This window comes from Vulpes lagopus, chromosome 18 (genome assembly GCF_018345385.1).
Source record: "Vulpes lagopus strain Blue_001 chromosome 18, ASM1834538v1, whole genome shotgun sequence".
Taxonomy (NCBI): Eukaryota; Metazoa; Chordata; class Mammalia; order Carnivora; family Canidae; genus Vulpes; species Vulpes lagopus.
This window is the reverse complement of record NC_054841.1, coordinates 1,323,885-1,343,355: the sequence shown is the minus strand read 5'-3', so window position 1 is coordinate 1,343,355 and position 19,471 is coordinate 1,323,885. Positions and strand designations below refer to the sequence as shown.

The window sequence follows — 19,471 nt, the reverse complement described above, 5'->3', positions numbered from 1 at the left end:
GTGGTGGTGGTGGTGGTGGTTGGTGGTGGTGATGGTGGTGATGGTGGTGGTGATGGTGGTGGTGGTGGTGGTGGTGGTGATGGTGGTGATGGTGGTGGTGGTGGTGGTGGTGGTGGTGGTGGTGGTGGTGGTGGTTGGTGGTGGTGGTGGTGGTGGTGATGGTGGTGGTGATGGTGGTGGTGGTGGTGGTGGTGGTGGTGGTGGTGGTGGTGGTGATGGTGGTGGTGGTGGTGGTGATGGTGGTGGTGGTGGTGGTGATGGTGGTGGTGATGGTGGTGGTGGTGGTGGTGGTGGTTGGTGGTGATGATGGTGGTGATGGTGGTGGTGATGGTGGTGGTGGTGGTGGTGATGGTGGTGGTGGTGGTGGTGATGGTGATGGTGGTGGTGGTGGTGGTGATGGTGGTGGTGATGATGGTGGTGATGGTGGTGGTGGTTGGTGGTGGTGGTGGTGGTGGTGATGATGGTGGTGATGATGGTGGTGATGGTGGTGATGCTGGTGTGCTGAGGGCTCCGAGTGCCACACTCGCACTGAGCACTGCACTATTCGTCCGTCGCATGAGGACACCCGCAGCCTGGGGGGTGGGCGGCTCTACTACCATCTCCGTCCCTTTACAGCCGGGAGAAGGCGGCTGAGTAATCAGAGTAATCCAGTCACCAGTTAGGAGGCAGAGAAGGGTACAAGCTTGGCTTGTGATCCGCATGTGGTGTGGACGGTTAAGGTTATCCAGAGCACCTGGGAGGGGAGAGTGAGGGCAGGAACAGGCGTACCTTCTGGAGTAGGCACAGGTGCACTCAGGGACCCTGACGGCCCCCCCCCACCGCAGCTGCCGCAGAGCTTTTGGGGGCTGCCCTGGGCTCTGCAGAAGGGCTCAGCCGGGCAGTGTCTTCAGGTGCCAGGTCTTCCTGCCCCCCACGCCCTCTGTCCCTCCTGGCCTCTGGCCTTTCCCCAACCCGGAGTCCCCACAGGAGGATCAGGAGACGATATACCCCGTGGCAAGGGCCCAGGGGTCTGAGGGGACGGCTCAGCTCGGGCAGCGGCAGCAGGGGTGCTCGGTGGGAACCGACCAGTGAACCTCCGTCCTAGGGCCTCTCTGGAGCTGCAGGCGGCGCCACGCACAGCTCTTGGACGCCCCACAGTGGCTGCTGGGGAAGGTGCAGGTGCCACGAGGCTGTGAGTACCTGGGCTCTTGAGGTCTGCCCCCGCTCCTCCCCTACAGGTGGCAGGGGCCCTACCGAGAGGCCCACCTGGCTCCCATCAGGGACCTTGCTCCCTGGGGGGACCTGTTCGGACAGCAGGGTTTCTTAAGAGGGGCTCAGCCAGATGTTATGGGCTGGACGGTGCAGGGCACAGAATTTCCCCCTGAGAACTTGGCCTTGGGACTCTGTCCCAGAGGACTGTATACACCCACTCATGTCCTATAGTCTTACTTTTTTTAAAAAATTTTTTTATTATTATTTATGATAGTCACACATAGAGAAAAGCAGAGACACAGGCAGAGGGAGAAGCAGGCTCCATGCACCGGGAGCCTGACTGTGGGATTCGATCCCGGGTCTCCAGGATCGTGCCTTGGGCCAAAGGCAGGCGCCAAACCGCTGCGCCACCCAGGGATCCCCTTACTTTTTTTTTTAAGATTTTATTCATCCATTCATGAGAGACACAGAGAGAGGCAGAGACACAGGCAGAGGGAGATGCAGGCTCCTGCGGGGAGCCCGATGTGGGACTTCGATCCCAGGACCCCGGGGTCACGCCCTAAGCCAAAGGCAGACACTCAACTCCTGAGCCACCCAGGCATCACACCTTTTTTTTTTTTTTTATTGTGTTAAAATACACATAACATGGGGCACCTGCTGGCCCAGTTGGTGAAGCATGCAACTGTTGACCTCAGGGTTGTGGGTTTGAGTCCCATGTTGGGTGCAGAGATTACTTAAAAATACGATTTTTTTTTTAAGATTTATTTATTTATTTATTCATTCATTCAGAGAGAGCGAAGAGAGAGGCACAGACACAGGCAGAGGGAGAAGCAGGCTCCATGCACCGGGAGCCCAACGTGGGATTCGATCCAGGTCTCCAGGATTGTGCCCTGAGCCAAAGGCAGGCGCCAAACCGCTGCGCCACCCAGGGATCCCTACGTTAACCATTTGTAATCGCGCAGCTCAATGGTATTAAATACATCAGTAAGCGCTACCATGGCCAACCGCCATCGCCAACACTCTTCATTTTGCAGAACTGAAACTCCGTCTCCCTTAAACGCTACCTCCTGCTCCCCTTCCCCAGGCACTGGCTACCAGCACCCTACTGTCCCCCTGATATTGAGGAGTCTAAGTACCTCACAGAAGTGCAGGGATCCCTGGGTGGCGCAGCGGTTTGGCGCCTGCCTTTGGCCCAGGGCGCGATCCTGGAGACCCGGGATCGAGTCCCACGTCGGGCTCCCGGTGCATGGAGCCTGCTTCTCCCTCTGCCTCTCTCTCTCTCTCTGTGACTATCATAAATAAATAAGAAATTAAAAAAAAAAAAAAAGTGCAACTGAGGGCCCCGGCGGGGGGTGGGGGGCTCAGTTGGCAAAGCCCCTGCCTTCATCTCAGGTCATGCTGCGAGGACTCTGGGCTCCCGGCTCAGCCGGCGCCTGCTTCTCCCTCTGCCCCTCCCCCTGCTCGTGCTCTGTCCGATAAATAACATCTTTAAAAGTGTAACTGAGCAGTATGTGTCATCTTTTGTGTATTCCCCTCAGCATACACTTGAACCTTGAGGTTCAGATTCTTGTTTCCCTTTTTGAGGCCGAATAATACTCCTGTATGCGTAGACCATGTTTTCATCCATTCATCCGCCAACGGGGCGTGCGGGTTGCCTCTGCCTCTTGGCTACCCGAGTGTCGCTGCCACAAACATCCCCTTGGGACCTCGCTTTCAGGCCTCCGGTGTGCGCGCTCCTAAGAGGACTTGCCGGATCACTTGACGAATCTGTTTTTGGTCGAGGAACCGCGACTCTCGCCCCCGCAGCGGCGCGCACGTGGCGGTTGTCCCGACGACCCGCCGGCGCCCCGATTCCTCCAGATTCCTCCAGGCCGACACTGGCTTTCGTCCCTGCGGTCCCGGTGCGGGTCGGGTGCTGCCTCCTCCCGGTCCTGGTTTGCTCCGCCACCGCCTGACCTCGAGCATCCTTAGCGCTCCTCGGCCGTCGCGCACCTCGGGGCGGGGCCTCCCGGAGTCCTGCGCCTGCTTCCGCCTGGGGCGACGTCTGCTTTCCCGGTCAGCCCCGGGGGCTCTGCCCCGCGCACCGACCCCTTATCAGACGCGTGACCTGCAGGGTCTCCTCCAGCTCCGTGGGCGGACGGAAAGGTCTTCGCCACCCGAGCCCCAGGCGGAGGGAGAAGCGGGCTCGGCCGCCCGCCGCGTCGCCGTCCCCGTTTCCGTGCGAGCCCGGCCGCCCCCGCAGCCTCTGGTCCCGCCCACGTCCTCGGGTCCGACGTCCTCAAGCTCGCGTCGTTCTCTTCCGAGTCCGTGGCTCCAGGGCCTCGGCCCGACTCCACACCAGCCGTGAGGCAGGGCCCGCTCCCCGGCGGCGGGCGACGGCCCCGGTCCTGCCCCCGCGGCCCCGGCCCGCCGCCCCCGGGCGCTGCGCGAGTCCCAGGCGGCGACCCCCGCCCCGGAGCCCAGGCCGCGGAGGCCCCCCCGCCCCGCCCGCCGGCACCCGGAGTCCCGGCCTCGCCAGCCCGCCCGCCCGCCGCGCGGAGGCCCCGCCCCCACCGGAAGCGGAAGTGCGTCAGGACGGACGGCGGCGCGCCGCGACCCGGAAGCACTCGCCGTGGCCCCGCCCCGCCCGCCCATAGCGCTGCCGGGGGACGCCGCGCTTCCTTTCTGCGCTCGAGCTCGTGGTGGCGGCAGCAGGTGGGCCGCGCGCCCGGCCGGGGGCTCGGGGGCTCGGGGGCTCCGGGGCGGGGGGTCCGGGGGGCTCCGGAGTGGGGCCCGGGGGCCGGGACCGGGGCCGCGGCGGGCGGGGCTGGGGGCTTCGGGGCCGGGGTTCGGGGGCTCCGGGGCGGCGGGCGGCGGGCGGGGCTGGGGCCGCGGCGCAGGCCTCACGGCGCCGCGGGTCTCGCAGGTGCGCCCTCGACATGCAGAACGACGCCGGCGAGTTCGTGGACCTGTACGTGCCGCGGAAATGGTGAGCGACCCCCGCCGCCCCCGCGCTCCCCGCCCCCCCCGCGGCCCCCCGCCGCCCCCGCGCCCCCCCGCCCGCTCACCGCTCCCCGCCCCCCCGCAGCTCCGCCAGCAACCGCATCATCGGCGCCAAGGACCACGCGTCCATCCAGATGAACGTGGCCGAGGTGAGCGGGGCGGCGGAGGCCCGTCCTGTCCGGGAGGAGGCTCCGGGGGCGGCCGCGGGGTTGGAGCCACCGGCGCGGGGAGGCCTCCGTGACCCTCGCGGGCCGTTTGCAGGTTGACAAGGTGACCGGCAGGTTCAACGGGCAGTTTAAGACCTACGCTATCTGCGGGGCCATTCGCAGGATGGTGAGTCCTGGAGGCTTGCTCACGGCCGCGCCTTCCTGGGGGTGGCATCGGCTGCGGGGCCGCAAGGACCCTCCCCACAGAAGGGACAGGAGCGGCTGAGCGCAGGGCGCCGGGCAGGAGCGCCCCCCGCACCGGGCGGGCTGAGGCCTGCAGGCGGGGCCGGCCTGCTCCCCCTACCTCCTCCTGTGCCTTCTTCCAGGGCGAGTCTGATGACTCCATCCTCCGGCTGGCCAAGGCCGACGGCATCGTTTCAAAGTAAGAGGGCTGGCGTGGGTCCCGCGGGCCTGGACCTCTCTAGGATCGACGCCTTAACGTTTTTACTTTTATCCTAGGAACTTCTGACGGGAGAAGACCACGGACGGGGGACATTTGTCATAAATAAACAGTAAAACCCATTTGTGTTGTTCTGTGATCGTGGGCGTCCGGGAGGAGGGGCCCCTTCCACTGAAAGGAGGCAACAGTATGTTGCAAAACCACATTTATTTGAAACCACAAATACAGGACTATTTGCACACAAATCATGACATGGGACTTGACAATGAGGTCAGATAGCCGCTTAGCGCGCTTTTCAATGCACAGGTGCCGAGGGCCACAGCCGGCCCTCCAGTCATGCACCCAGGCTTGTAGAGAACGAGGGCTTGAGGCTGGCTTGAATACTGGCTTTGTCCGGGGGACTGCTGAACACACGGGCAGCTCTGCGTTGACCACAGGATGCGCAGGGTGGCATGGGGTGGGGAGCTACAGGCGGGCAGGGCCCAGGTCCACGTGGGAGTTCCCAACGACGGACATGGGCTGGGTCCCTCTCCACGCTCATAACCCAAGAACATCCTTGAGACGCCAGTGGTCCAGGCTCCTACCCGGGAGGGCACTGCCCGACCTCGCAGCTCCATCCTCCCCCTTGGGTACATGTGGGCTCAGCCACCCTGCGGGGGACAGGGAGGTACTCTACAATAAATACGGTGGGAATACGGACTTGGGCTTCGGCCTCCACACTGTAGGCTCCCAGCTGGCCTGCGGGCAGACACCGGGCCGGGCTGCACGGAGTTGCTGGTGCCTGAGGGCCGTGGTGAGCAGCACTGGGGTCTCCTTTGTGCAGAAGCACATATGCACACGAGTACGGGGGTGGGAGGCTGCAGCCCCCATGACAGGTTCGCAGGACAGTGGTACGGAAGCAGCTAACTGGCCCAGCCAACGTCATTTTTGACAGCAGCTCACCCAAGGGGGAGACCCCCTCGGTCCTTCACTGTGCTCTGGAGAAGCAGGGCCGGGACGTGCAGGATGCCAAGACCACGGGCCCTGTGGGCATATGGGGCACAGGCCTGCATACAGGTGACGGCCACTACCCCTTCCTGCCTGGAAGAAGCTGTGAGCACGAACCCTCCTAGGGAGATGCTGCCGTGGGGGGCAGAGCTGTGGAAGAGCCTGTCTCCCGTCTGCTTGAGGATCGAGTGTGGCTTCAGGTCACAGCTTCAATAGATCTCACATAACCAATTTTGTTCCCTTAAAAAGACCCATAGGACCAAATCCCAAGTAACAATAAATACACTTTTTCTCGGTGACAATATTGCTTAGGAAGATCAAGAGCCAAGAGCAAGCAATCCAGTCATCCTGAACGTCCAGAGTGTCGCAGGGTTTCCTGGTGACAGGTGAGGGGTGGGTCCCCCGAGGGGCAGGCCAGTGTCTGTGCCGAGGCCCGCTGGGGTGTGTGACACTTGGGCACCAGGATTTCACAGTGACACGATGCTTGGAAGAGTAAAGAAGGACACAAACGAGTCTGCTATGGTTGCCTTAACGTAATGCCAGAGCTCCGCCTGTGGATGCAGGGGAGGCGGTGGGCAGCCCCGGGACGCTGTGGGCTGCGAGGGAGCCAGGCCGTGGGGGTGCAGTGCCGCGTCTCCACATTCAAAAACCCAATACAGCCAAGACTAATACTTAATGTTAACTTCAGCAATTTCAGTGTTTGGTGGGTCTGGAAACCCCATCTCCACTGCGATGCCTGCAGAAGACGTGAAGGAGGGTGCCGCAGAGCCAGGATGACCCTACACGGTGAGCGGCCGGTGCAGCCCGCCCGCAGGCACGTGGGGAGGAACACAAAACCTCCCATCCTGCTCCTGTGATGACACAAGCAGGCCCTCGGGAATACGTGGTGGCACAGTGCGCTTTGGAAGGACACTAGGGTGTGAAGACGATGGCATCAGTCGCAAAGGGCAGGCGAGCCCCCGCCGGGTGGGCGTGCACGGCAGCGCCGGGAACACCCCCTGGGCCCCAGTGTGTGTGTGCCTGCGCCGGGGCTGTCCCGGTGGCTCCTGTGGGGAGACCAGCCGCGGCTAGCACTGCTGCGTGAGGCGTCTGTAATGAGGTAACACCTGGCTCTCGGGAAGGTAGAGCGCGAGTTCCAAGGCCACCAGCACCGTGAACTCGAACCCAATGAGATCCCGTCTGTTGAATCGAAACCTTTCTTCTAGCTTCTGTGTTGAAAAAGGGAGAAGGTTACGTGGGGCCCGGGCTCTGCCTCCCACCCAGGGCAGTGGGTCTGGGTGTGGGCGCAGGCCGGGCTCCAGGTGCCTGGTGGGGGGACAGCGGGGTGCAGGCCTGGGAATGGGGGCAGGGGTACAGGCCTGGGTGTTGGGGGGATGGGATCATGGGGGGGGTGCAGGCTGGGCTGAGGCCGGGCTGGGCGGTGGCAGTGGCGGCAGGACAGGGGTACTCACGTCGATGAGCTGCTTCACTTCGCTCCTGCGGAGGTCGCTGCTGATCTTGGCAGCCAGCAGCACGCAGGCCCCAGCGCACAGCTTGCGGTTCTGCTTGTTGAGTTTGCCCTGCAGGACGAGCTTCTCGAAGTACACGTAGGCCATGGACACCGTCACGGGTTCCAGGCTGCACTCCTCAGAAAGGTTCCGCATCTCCCGTTTTAAACTGCAGGTTTGCACGAGGCCAGGTGCTCACGGCACGGGCCGAGGAAGCGGCCACCCTCTCCCTGCCCACGAGTGGCCCTCTGGGCTGCGCAAAGAGCCCCATCCCCTGCGGGTGGGCATGGCCCAGCACTCGGCCCGCAGCATCCACCCCGCACTGAGCTGTACCCCTGGACCTACACCGTCCTCCAGGGGACACCACAGAGGACACGGTCCCTGCTGTCCTGTAGCAGCAAGGGGGACAACGTGGGGAGAAAACTGCCCATGGGAAGGCCCTGGGGCGCAGACAGGCTGATGTGCATCTGGACCTCAGTGGAGCCACCCCTCCCCGCCCCGGTGTGACGTGGGGACCAGAAGGACCCAGGGCAGGCACCGGGAGGCCCCGCTCCGGACAGTCCACCGCTTACTCGCTGCGAGCTCTTAGGCAAGCCTCCTCGGCCCTCGATCCCATGCGTCACGGGGGCAGCACAGTGCCCACCTCCCACGCTGTCGCGGGCGTCAGGGAGGAGGACCAGCAGGTGCGGGTACGAGAGGCAGCGATGCAGCCTGGCCCGCAGAGGTGGAAGGCAGGGGGCCGGGGGGCTGCCGCTGCGGGCCTGGGCACACGGCAGGAGGGGGCCCTGGGTCTGCGTGTGTCAAGCTCAAGGACTCCCCGGAAATGGGGGAGAGAGAGGAACGGCCCATCACGGTGGCGGGGCCCCGAGACCTCGCCTCAGCCCCCTCACCTCCTGATCTTGCTCAGCGTCAGTTTGATGTGGGGGAACTTCTCTCGGAAAGTCTCATTCATGTCCTTCTTGAGGTCAGAGGGCTTCACGTACTCTATCACCGTGGTCTGCGTGCAGAAGGCAGCAGGGTGGGGGCCGGCCCTGCACAGCTCTGGGGCCCCCCACCCGGGCCCTGGGGGCGACTTCATGCTGGCCCAGTCTGCAAGCGTGAATGTGCTGTGGCTTCAGGCACCAAATGTGACAATGATGCCCCAGGCCAGAGGGTGCGGAGTGCGCAGGCCCCCAGGGTGGGCCAAGGGCATGGTGGCCCCAGGTGGAGAGCTCAGTGGCCCTCTGGCCTGCCCACCCGCTCCTGTCCCGAGGCGCTGCCAGTGTCCTGGGCATGGGGGGCCCAGTCTGCCCCCAAACCACAGAGGTGTGCGGTGTGGGCATGAGGTGGCGCTCAGCGTACCATGTAAGATGCGAAGATGAGGACCCGCTTGTGCTTGCCGCAGGGCCACTGAGGGTCGTCCAGGAGGTTGGGGTTGTACTCCAGCGCGTCGCCCACGTCAGTCCCTGCACGCAGACGGCAGCCCTGACCCACCGCGAGCCCCGAGTTTGGGCCCACCGGGTTCTGCTAACCCAAGCCTCAGAGGGAAGCACGCTCCTGGGGCCAGGAGAGGCTGCAGGCCGTGGTTCCCCGTCCCTGAGGGCCGGGCGGAGGCGGCTGTCCTGACGGGGAGGGACCCCAGCCCCCAAGCCACCTGTGGACCCGGGCTCTCCGTAGCGCATGGTCAGGTGACGCCGAGGCTGCTCTCACGGGAGCCCCTGCTCTCCTGACCCTGCTCCCAAGCCTGGCGCCCTGCCGGCCACGTGCTGTCCCGCGCCCAGCCCGTGTGGCTGCCAGCCCTGCGCCTGGTCAGGGCACACCAGGCTACCTAGTTCCGTGCCGGTCGGTGCTGACTTGGCTGGGGCAGGTTTGTATCTGGACGCCGGCAGAGTCCGGGGGACGCTGGGCCGGGGCTGGGGCGGCAGGCCGTGGCTGTCCGTCTTGTGTGTGACCAGGGCATTGGTAGGGTACAAGAACTTGGCATAAGACACCACCTGGAGGGGCAAGGGTGTCTGGGTTCAGTCCCTGTCGTCCCTGGGCCCACGGCCCCGTGCCAAGAGCAGAGGTCCAAGCAAGCCCTGCCTGACCCCTTCCTGCTGCAGGAAGGGCCCCCACAAATGCCGCCCTTGCCATCCTGTGTGGGATCCGCAGCACGGGAACCTCCTCCCTGCCCCTGAAGCCCCTGGCCTCTGACACCGGTACAGACGTGGCACCGGGACACCATCCACACTCAGGTCATTTCTTGTCACTTGGCTGCTGAGCGAGACGACAGGCCCGTTTCTACAGGGCTGTGTGGCTTCCTCCCACCGACACCGCGCGTTTTAGAAGATTCAAGGAGATGCCCCTCCATGTGTTCGTTGCCTCAGTGAGCACAAGCTCCGTGCCCGCCCGCCCGCCTGCCCCAGCCGTGCACGGCTCCCACGCTTGCCTTCCCATCTGCTCCCAGCTCGACGCCTTCCAACTCAAAGACCATCTCAGAGGACACGGAGACGCCGCCGGACGGGTGCCTCTGCTTCTGGCTGTCCACCCTCAGGTCACTGCAATGTGCGGTGGGAGATAGCTGCTGCCTTCCTCTGCCCCCGGAGGCCGCCTGGTGCCCCCCCTTCCCAGGCCCACGCGCTTCCCGTTAGAACACCCTGGAGGTCGGCAGGAATGGAGCAGCTCCAACCCCTACCAGACTGCCCGGGCCTGTTCCAGGGGAAGGTTCTCTACTGCCAGGTCCCCTGGTGCTGTCCCCGCAATGGCTGTGTCCTTCCGGAGTCATGGAGTTGCGCACGGACGCACAGCAGCATCCCCATGAGGAGCGTCCCAGGCAGCTACACTTAAGCAGCTCAAGCGAAGTAACGGTGCGGACACGCCCCTGCTAGAGCCAGGGCCCCGTGGCCTTCGGAGCTCCCGAGCAGCTTCGGCAGCCTCGGGATCACTCCCGGGCTCCCCGGGCCACTCACCTGACCCGCAGGCCTTCTCCATAGGGCAGGACCGAGAAGGCTGCACACAGGGACCGCTTGGCACAGATGAGCACGATCCTGCGGGGAGGTGTCGGTCAGAGCAGGTGGCGGGCGCTTCTGGGAGAGAATCCCTTCCCGCCCGGACTTGGGTAGCGCAAGCTGCCTGGGGTGTCCAGGGGACAGGAGAGCCAGTCCATGTGCTTGTCCTTGGTCCCGCCGGTTCCCTCCGGGTGCTGAGGGCGCTCCGTCCCGGGGCAAACGCATCCCCTCCACACGACGTACAGCACAGGAAGGTCTCGCCTGGCCCAGGCAGGCAGGGGCAGGTCTTGGGTTGGGACTCACTGGGAGGGGCCGGGCTTTGGAGGGTACTAGAGGCAGAGGGGGTGCCCAGGGGACACAGGGGGGCCCTGTGCTCAGCCAGCCTGGACGACCCGCTGGTGGAGTCAACGTCCCGAACCAAACTGGCCGTGAGGTGCCCTGTGCGGGAACGTGTTTCTCCCCTCTGGGCCCAGCTCTGCCCTGCCCTGCTCCAGCAGGGGAGACTCCCCTCTTCTCTGGCTGGGACCTGGCACCTGCGCTCCCTGAAGCCAGCCCAGAGCTCGGGCCTGCCCCTCAGCCCCAGCATGAGCCTGTCACGCTAGGGGTCGTGCTGGGGGGGGCGTCCAGGGCCCTGCTAGAGCACAGAGCTCCCTGACCAGGGCTGGGGCGACGGGAGCCCCAAAGGGCCCCCGTGCCAGTCCTGGACCCCGGTTTGGGACACCTGGATCCTGCCTTGAAGGTCAACCACCCCGTGCTGCCCAAATAACACTCAGCCCTGCTCTCATGGCCACGCTGCTTCACCACGGCCGCCCTGTGTCCCTTCACCCCACACTTTACTCAAGCTGGCGTCCCCTGCGTGGCTTGTCACCCAGGTCCCGGCCCCCGCCGAGGTTTGAGGCCAGGTGTGGCGGGCAGCTCCAGGGCTGCAGGCAGGGGCCCAGGACCGATGCCCAGCCCTGCCTCTGGGCGGCCACAGGCTTCCCCCCGGGCACCTGGTACCTGCTGTTCCTCGTGTCATACTGCCTCATGTTCTTGATGAAGTGAGTCTTCTTCAGGCCTTTGTGTCTTGGGGATCCGGATATGTGTTTGGTTCTGCCGGGTAAAAACCAGGTCACTCTCCGGCCCCTGGAGACACCCTCTGGCCCCAGAGCAGGCGGTGGCCGGGAGTGCAGGGTCTCCGAGACCTTACCTCTGAACGGAGGCACATCCCACAGCGTCTTCCAGGAACTCGAGCGAGCAGCGCTGGGAGGCCACTCGCCTTCTGTAGAAAGACAGAGCAGGGCATCAGCTAACAGGCCTGGGGCGCGGGTCAGGAGCCTGTCTGTGCCGAGGTCTCAGCCTTGGGCAGGGCCGCCGAGGATCAGTTGGCCAGAAGAATCCAAGGGGACCAGCACCCTGGCCCACTGCTCTGTCACCTCCCGGAGCTCAGCCCGGCCATCCCGAGTCCTCTCTGGCCCAGGACTGGCAGGGCAGGTCACACTCCCCCACAGCAGGCTGAAGGCAAGGCGGGGCTTCAGGAGGGCCTCCGGAGTTGGAGAGCACCCCTGGGCTCCCAGCCCGTGTCGGGGGCCTCTCAAGCCCGAGGGCTCAGAGACCCCGTGCAGCCGCACCCTCAGGTCAAGATCACGAAGCCAGGCTCCTGGCAACGAGGCCAGCGCCGCCGTCACTTGTCGACCCCTAGTCCTCATGGGGCCGACACGCACATACCCCAGGAAGGGCCACCTACAAGGCCACATACAAGGGCCCCAGGTCCCCACACTTTCCCAGCAAGAGGGAGGCTCCCAGAAGCCAAGGCTGGGTGGTCTAGGCAATGGAGCAACACGGTGCTGCGCCCGGCTGGGCCGCCATGTGCCAGGTGCCCCGTGTGTCTAGAGTGTGAGTGGGTCCGGGCTCCTGGGGAGGGTGTGGGGGAGGCGACAGATGGCCGAGGAAGCCACTTCTGGGAGCTGCAGCCTGTGCAGAAGCAGCAGGGCCCCTGGCTTGCAGACGAGGCCCAGAGCGGTCAGGCCACCTCGCCGGGTGGAGCCAGCCTAGAGTCCAGTCACCCAGATCAGCGAGTCCCCAAGGAGCCAGAGTGATAGGCAGTCCCCGCCATGTGCTAGGGGCCCAGCCGCCACCTCTCCCTATAGGGGGACAGCCTGTGGTGGCACAGAAGCTGGGAACCAGCCCCAGGTCACACAACAGGACGGTGCTGGGGGGTGATGTGAGCACAGGGGTCGGTCAGCCAGGGGAGCCCAGGCTGCAGTGGCGCCTGAGCACCGGCCGGGTGACACAGGGGTGGAGGCACCAGGGGCCTCTGCAGGCAGGGGTGCTCACGGGGCAGCAGGAGGGGCGAGGTGGGCAGACGCCCAGGGTCCTATGAAACAGGGTGCGTGTGCAGGACCCGTGCCGGGAACAGCAGCCACCTTAGGAGGAGCCCGAGGGCCCTGGAGGTTCTGTGCTGGCCTGGCGGCAGGCTCGGGCCCCCAGAGCAGCGCGGGGCGTCCTCAGGGCACCTCCCAGGTGCTGCCCAGCGGGCCCCCACACCTGGGGCCTCGTGTGCGGGGTCCAGGCTCAGGGCCCGATGGAGCGGCAGGTGACACATGGGCCTCTGCTGCTTCGCTCACGCTGCCCGGGGGGCTCAGGGCTGGCTGACGCCACTTGGCTCATGGAGCTTTTAAACCTGTTCCCAGTTGCTTTTGCAGGTAGGTGCTTTTCTTCCACTTTTCTCTCCTAATAAGCATTTTACACACTCAGTCCTCATGACAGCTGCACGCCATGGGCACTGTTATCACTCTCACTTCACACGTGGGGAGACCAGCCAGTTGCCCGAGGTCCCCCGGCGGGCCAGGTGGTGCTGGGACGTGCGCAATAGCAGGTGGTCCGGATGCTCGCCGACGGCAGTGACACTGCGACTCCACGCCCGTGGGCCCCGCCGGGCTGGAACCAAGGCCACCCCTCAAGTGCTCCTTTCCTGAACTCGCCTCTGTTCCACATGCGCTGTCTGGGCTGTGATGGAAAGCCTGTGACGGCGCCGGTCCCGGAGCCCCGAGCTCTGAGGCGCAGCTCTGCGGGGGCACTTGGCACCTGGGAGGCCCAGGTGTGTGGCCCACCATGCTCTCAGAGGCAGGCTGACGTGCAGATCCTGGGGAAGGGGGCAGCGTCCCAGTCTGCAGAGGTCTGAGTGAGGCACGGTGACAAGCTGGTGGCTGCAGAACATTCTGGAAGGGGAGCCTTTGTGGGCAGGAGGGAAGCAGCCTGCACACTCCAGGGATCCCAAAATCCTTGGGTGTGGAGGTGACCGCGTGTCGGGTGGCGCCCTTGGCAGCCAGTCTGAGGGTTCCCAGGAGGGGAAGGCGGCGGAGAAGCAGGCAGCCAAGCCACAGGCGAGGCATCGGAGGCCTGGTCGTGGATGCACCACCTGCAGGGGCCGCCTGGGTGCTGGGGGTCGCTCCTTAAGTGCCCCTTTCAAAGTCCTCACGACAGTGAGGCCAGTCAAGCTTTGGCAGTGGTTCCTCTGGAGGAACGTCCAGCCCCTCCGTGAGTCCCCCGCACAGCCCCCCAGCACGGATGGCCCCGGCCAAGGGTGCCCTGCTCAGCCTCTCTGGGATCCACCCCGGGGGGGTTCTGCGTGGCCAGCAGGAGGCCGGGCACGCTGCACTCCCGGCGTGCCCAGACACAGAGTGCCCCGACTCCGTCGTGAAGCGCTATGACGTGGGCAATGCACGTTGGGGTGCTGGCTGCGGAGAGCTGCTGGGGGATGGTGTGTGCTGCCCCTGAGTGCAATATGCATTCACACCCCCATAAAAACACCACCAACAAACAAGCTACAAAAAACAGAACTTGGGCTTTCTGCTAGCGGCGCTGCCACCCCCCTCTGCCCCCGGATGTCTGGGCAAACCCGAGCCCCCTGGGCCAGGAAGCCCCTCTGCTGAGCCGGTCAGGGTTAGCGGGACGGCGTCTATGCACCATGACTGGCCCGAGGCTGCCTGCATCGGACCCTGTGGGGCAGAAGGGGTCAGGGTCATGGGTGTGGGCGAGGCTGTTGGGAGGGCACAGGTGGCACCACGCGGACCACAGGCCTGGCTGTGGCTCACTCTTAGCGTTGCCAACCCCCCACCTCGAACGTGAAGCGCGCTTGCAAACAGGAAGACAGGTGAGTACCAGACAGCTCTACACCTGATGAACATCCTTCACTTTGTACCTGCAGAAATGCCCAGCCGAGGAAGGGCTCCCACCTCAGGTCTATTTGGGGGCCAAGGACCCCCAAGCTGAGTGAGGGGCCGAGTGAAGGGGTCAGACCAGCTGGCATGGGGCTGACGGGTAACCGTGCAATGACCTGGGAGCTGCTCCTGCACCGTGCCCTTCTGAGGACGCCACCCGTCCTTGCAGACCCTTGTGCACGCTCGGCCAAGGAGTGGTGGTCCTGGGTACCCCACTTCACCAAGTTCCTGCCAGGAAAAGCACAAACTCCAAATTCTAGCCATCTGCTCGTAGAGGCCTGAAGTTCCCAAGGTGGTCTCTGGAGGCCAGGTCTCGGCAAGGCCTCTGGGCCACCACGGGGCAATGTGCCTCTAGGCTCTAGCCTCATCGGCAACCATCTCCCTCTTGTCTTCCAGCAAGAGCCCCCCCAAATCAGAGTTGTAAGCAAAATGTCAGATGCTACACCAAAATTGGCTTAATTTGGACAGGAGCTTGACAGCTTCGGGAACACAAGTGGCTCCTGGCCAGCAGAGCAGCTAAAACCCAGGCCCTTTCCAGGGTGAGCCCTCCAGAATCACAGGGGTTCTGCTCTCCGCTAACACAGCAATGTCCCCGGCCTCATGGCAGTGCCCCTGGCTCACCTTCCCTGTCTTTAGTATCTTGGGCACTCGTGAGCACTCTAGAGGGCTGAGCTGTGCCCTCCAAGAAGTCATGTTGAAGTCCTAACCCCTGACATCTGTGACTGTGACCTTATTTGGAGACAAGGCCTTTGCAGATGTGACCAAGTGAAGATGAGGCCATTAGGGTGGGCCCCGATCCAGTGACTGGGGTCCTTATGAGGAGAGGAAGAGGCCAGGCGCAGACACAGACACGCAGGAGAAGCCACATAAGACGGAGGCAGAGACTAGAGGGACACCTGGGGCCATCCGGAGCTGGGGGAGGCAGGACAGCTCCTTCCCCGGAGCTTCCCAAGGGAGCGAGGCCCTGCCTCGATCTCAGACCTGCGACCCCTAAGACAGTGTGAGAAGTGGCGGCTGCTGTCCAGGGCTGCCCTGAGGCCAGCAGGGGCCTGAGGACCTGTTCCTGCTGGAGGAGCCCAGAAGCCCGCCTGCTGGCCTTGAGTGACCGCAGTGTTGAAATGAAACAGCCCATTAGAGGTTTGAGGAGGGAAGGATGGACTCCCCTGACTCGCTCCCTGGCTCAGCAGAGGCCACACCGGGCTGAACCCTGGGTATGAAATGCAACTTCCCAGTGTGGCCCGAGCGAGAGCACTCGCTGGGTAACCTGCTCCTGAAGAGTGTCTGCTCACCTGGCTCCCGCCACGCCCCCCCCCACCCCCAGCCCTTGACCTCACCTGACCTCACACAGCCCCTCAGGTGGGTGGTAGGTAAGGCAAAAGCACTTCACAGAGGAGTAAACTGAGGCTCAGTGAGGTTCCCGCCCAAGGTCACAGAGCCCCTGACAGTCGACCTAGGATGACAGCCACCTGTCCGCAGAGCCTGGGTCAAACAACCCACATGGTACAGACCTCAGGAGGCCCTCAGTCTCCTCCACACCTGAAACACAACTGACCCTCAGACCGGGCCTGCAGCTAGGGGCCCCCCTGGCTCGGCCAGACGTGCCTCACATGCTCTGCAGCGACTTCCCTGTGGGCAGAGCCGGCGTGGCCCAGAGGCAGGAAGGAGGGAGAGGCGGGAGAGGGTTCAGAGCAGGGGCTCAGGCCACGGCTGGAGGGACATGGGGACGGGCGTGGGTGCAGCAGGAAGACCAACGGGCCCCCCGGCACTCACGCCACATCCCATCCCGTGCCAGCTTCCTCCTGGGAACGGGCAGTGCAGGGGCACCACCAGCCACTGCGGCCTCGTAGCACTCCTGGGTACAGGCGCTGCATCCAACATCCGCGCCCGAGCCCTTCCCTGGAGCGTGGTCTGGGGGGCGGGCCGCTGCCTAGCCCACTTTGCAGGGTTTGGCCGGCAGCAGGGCCGCCATCTGCTGACCAGAGAACCTAAGACGACGCGCAATCTGTCCAGAGCGCACACGCACCCCGAAAGGGGGCGGCCCGGCGTCCGACGGTGGGTGGAGGGCAGACCCACCCTGCTCTCAGGCCCGGCAGCAGGCGCACCACCTCTCCCCTGAAGCTCTGCGACTCATCACACAACAGAGGGGCTTTGCCACTCGGCTCTGGTGCACCCAGAGGGACCCCAGAGACCCGGCGTGACCTGGGACCGTCCTCAGGGCTGACTCTATAGCTTCAAGGAGGAAGATGAGTAGGCTTCAGGGCTCTGGCGTAAAATGGACCGATTTCCACCAGTGAAGCAGCTCTTCCTTACACTCAGCCTCTGCGCAGTGAGCAGCCCCACCTCCCCAGGGATGGCAGGAGCGTGGTGCTGAGTGGCCACGTCCGGGGCCGAATGACCCTTTGGCACCACTCAGCCCTGTGCCGTCTCTGGGGCCTTGGCCAGGCCTGTTGGTGGCGAGGGTCAGGTCCTCCCGGGCCTGCCCAGGAGGCAGCCGCGTCTCCGTACAGCTGAAGTCCTCCCGTCTACGGTGTGACGGCGACCTCGGTAAGCTCTTCTCCGGGGGCCACACACCAGAACTCGGACAACCAAGCCTGAATTCTGGCTCAACCCATTGAGGGCCGGGGTGAGCGGCAGCTGCGGCTACTACAGCCGTGATGGCCTCGGGTGGGAAGGGCCAACCCTGAGCCCAGGGCCTGGCGGCGGTCTCCGGGTCTCCGGGCCTCCCACCTGCACAGGGCATGGAGCCTGAGGGCGCTGCTCTGGGCGCCTCCCTGCACACCCGCGGGGCCAGCCTCCGGACGGCCTGCCCTGCGGACAGTCGCTAAGCAGTGGCCTTCCCGAAGGACGGAGGCTGGGGCCCCAAATCACCCCTCAGGGTGAAGGTGGGAGGGCTCGGGGTCACCCCAGCCTCAGGGGCCGAGGCAGGGGCACCCAGAGCTGCAGCTCCGGGGGAACAGGGTGGGGTGTCAGGCAGACGGGAGGAGCAGGGCTTGGAGGGGGTGGCTGTTCTGGGGCTCCCTGGAAATGGAGTCAGGGCAGGGAGAGCAAGTGCGAGTGGGGATGGGACCCTGAGCTCAGAGGGGACCGTGGGGGCACGGAGGTGGGGGGACTGCGGCCTGGCGCAGGAGGCTCTGTGACAGGCCGGGAGGCCCGGGCACCCCGGGGCGCCTGAGAGCAGAGCCCAGGGGGAGGGGCGTGTCGGGAGCAGCCGGGAGCGTCTGGGGGCGCTGATAAGGGCTGAGCGAGCCCCAACGGCCAGGCTCGGGGGTTGCCAAGGTTGAGAGGGGCTGGCGCGGTGACGGGGGCCTGAGCGCGGCGGACCCCGCATCCGGGACTCCCGCGGCCCAGGGTCACCTTCCCACCCCGAGGCCTGTGCGGGCCTGTCGGGGTCACGGGGTCACGGGGGGCCCTGGCCCAGGTCGCGCGCAGAGGCCCCGCCCCGCGCCTCCCGGGCGCTGACCCCGGACCCCCGGCGCTGACCCCGGCGCTGACCCCGGCGCCCCCCCCCCCCCCCCCCCCCGCCCGCTCACCTCTGGCGCTGCCCGTCCAGCGGGAGGCCCAGGCCGGGGCCGGGCGCGGGGCTGAGCAGGCCCTGGGGCGCCGGCGCCCTGGTGGCGGGGAGGCCGGCGGGGGGCGCGGGCGGCGGCGGCGGCGGCGGGGGGGCCCCGCGGGCGGGCGGCTCGGGTCCCGGGGGCCCCGGGGGTCCCGGCGGCGGCGGCGGCGGCCCGGGCGGCTCGCGGGCCTCGGCGGGCGGCGGCGGCGGCGGCGGCTTCTCCCCGCCCGGGCCCAGGCTCGGGGGCCGTCCGTCCAGGGAGATGTTGTTGAGGAAGAAGAGCGCGGCCTGGCGGCGCCGCGAGTCCCCGCGCCTCCGGAGCGCCTGCGGCGGGGCCCGGGCGGCGGGGCCGGGGCCGGGGCCGGGGCCGGCGGGCGGCGGGGCCCTGGCGGGGCCGGGGGTCGGGCCCGGGGCTCCACCCGCCGCGGCCGCGGCCATCCTCCGACTGAGCCCGCCGGCCGCCCGCCGCCGCCGCCCCGCCTGCGCGCATGCGCCCGCGCCCGCCGCCCATTGGCCGAGGCGCGCCCGCATGCAAATGCATCGCCGTCCCGCCCACCCATTGGTCGGCGCGGGGGCGGGGGCGGGGCGCGGCGGGGGCTCCCGGGCGGCTCCCCCGGGTCCTAGAGGCGGCGCCGCGGCGGCCCGAGGGAGCGGGAGAGCCCGCAGACGGCCCCGCGGGGCCTGGCCCGGGCCGAGCGGCGGCGCCGCCCCGAGTTCGAGTCCCCGCCTCGGAAACGGCGGCCGCGGGGCGGCGGGGTTCAAGTTCAGCCTCCGTCTAGCCGGAGACTTTAGGCTCCAGCGCACGTCTCCCGTGGGGTGCGCGTCCGTGCTCGACCTGGGGTGTGGGTGCGGGGAGCTGAAGCCTTGCCCCCTTCCCGCGGGGGGGGCATTCAGCTGGCGAAGGGCCTTCCCCCCAGGAGCTCCAAAGCTCCCCGAAGGGCGGACGGTGCCACAAGGCTTCCCTTCCCAATTGAAGAAGACACCTGCCAGGAATGGCAGACGGGGGTGGGGGCGGGGGTGGGGGCAGCGCCGGGCCTTCAACCCCGGGCGGTCTTGCAGTCCCACGGCAGCAGGGTGACCCTGAGCCCTCCAGGTGCCTAGGCCTCATTTTCCTCTTCTGTATGCAGGTGGTGCTGACTTCAGAGCAGGTGCCTCCATGCTCAGGTGCTGCCTCCTGGAGCCCCCAGGAGCCCACCCGTGTCTGCGGGGACAGGGTCGTGCCCCACCTCTACACCACCCTTCTGCTCTGTCCACCTTTCTGCCTGGGACAGTGACTTCAGGGTGTTGTGAGGATCAAGGGGCCCCCCCCAGCACTGGGTCAGCTCTGCAGCTGCAGGGCTGGGCACTTGCCGGGTGGGTTGGTCGCCACAGCTCAGAGCGTGCCTCTGTGGGCAGCTTACCCAGCGCGCAGTGGTCAGTGGTCAGTGGAGAGGGTGGGGGCGGGACAGACCCCCTGAGACAGTTTCCTGTCTGTCCGTCCTGCATGACCCACTGCCT

General features: G+C 65.8%; 2 protein-coding genes across 2 annotated transcripts; one reads left to right on the top strand and one right to left on the bottom strand.

Annotated features, from left to right (window-relative positions):
- Positions 1–3,789: 3,789 nt before the first annotated feature.
- On the top strand, positions 3,790–4,901 carry RPS21 (ribosomal protein S21). Its single transcript, XM_041733239.1, has 6 exons — positions 3,790–3,885; positions 4,097–4,159; positions 4,259–4,322; positions 4,435–4,506; positions 4,706–4,761; positions 4,839–4,901. The coding sequence occupies exons 2-6, from the start codon at positions 4,110–4,112 to the stop codon at positions 4,846–4,848; spliced, it is 252 nt and encodes an 83-aa protein (XP_041589173.1). The 5' UTR covers positions 3,790–3,885; positions 4,097–4,109; the 3' UTR covers positions 4,849–4,901.
- A 66-nt stretch (positions 4,902–4,967) lies between these two features.
- CABLES2 (Cdk5 and Abl enzyme substrate 2) lies at positions 4,968–18,424 on the bottom strand. The gene is made up of 10 exons (XM_041733238.1): positions 17,952–18,424; positions 11,409–11,480; positions 11,219–11,311; positions 10,181–10,258; positions 9,661–9,769; positions 9,061–9,226; positions 8,595–8,698; positions 8,144–8,250; positions 7,218–7,422; positions 4,968–6,974 (listed from the first exon to the last, which is right to left on the bottom strand). Exons 1-10 carry the CDS (start codon positions 18,410–18,412, stop codon positions 6,834–6,836), a joined length of 1,536 nt encoding a protein of 511 aa, XP_041589172.1. The 5' UTR covers positions 18,413–18,424; the 3' UTR covers positions 4,968–6,833.
- Positions 18,425–19,471: the final 1,047 nt, after the last annotated feature.

What these genes read in the sequence shown, in the direction of transcription:
- RPS21 (XM_041733239.1), top strand. Translation starts at nt 4,110, where the DNA reads ATGCAGAACGACGCCGGCGAGTTCGTGGACCTGTACGTGCCGCGGAAA. An exon ending in CTGTACGTGCCGCGGAAATG is followed by an intron (nt 4,160 to 4,258) that starts GTGAGCGACCCC and finishes GCCCCCCCGCAG; the next exon opens with CTCCGCCAGCAACCGCATCA. An exon ending in GCGGGGCCATTCGCAGGATG is followed by an intron (nt 4,507 to 4,705) that starts GTGAGTCCTGGA and finishes GCCTTCTTCCAG; the next exon opens with GGCGAGTCTGATGACTCCAT.
- CABLES2 (XM_041733238.1), bottom strand. Translation starts at nt 18,412, where the DNA reads ATGGCCGCGGCCGCGGCGGGTGGAGCCCCGGGCCCGACCCCCGGCCCC. An exon ending in TATGACACGAGGAACAGCAG is followed by an intron (nt 10,259 to 11,218) that starts GTACCAGGTGCC and finishes ACCTCCCCGCAG; the next exon opens with GATCGTGCTCATCTGTGCCA. An exon ending in GGAGAAGGCCTGCGGGTCAG is followed by an intron (nt 9,770 to 10,180) that starts GTGAGTGGCCCG and finishes CGCACATTGCAG; the next exon opens with TGACCTGAGGGTGGACAGCC.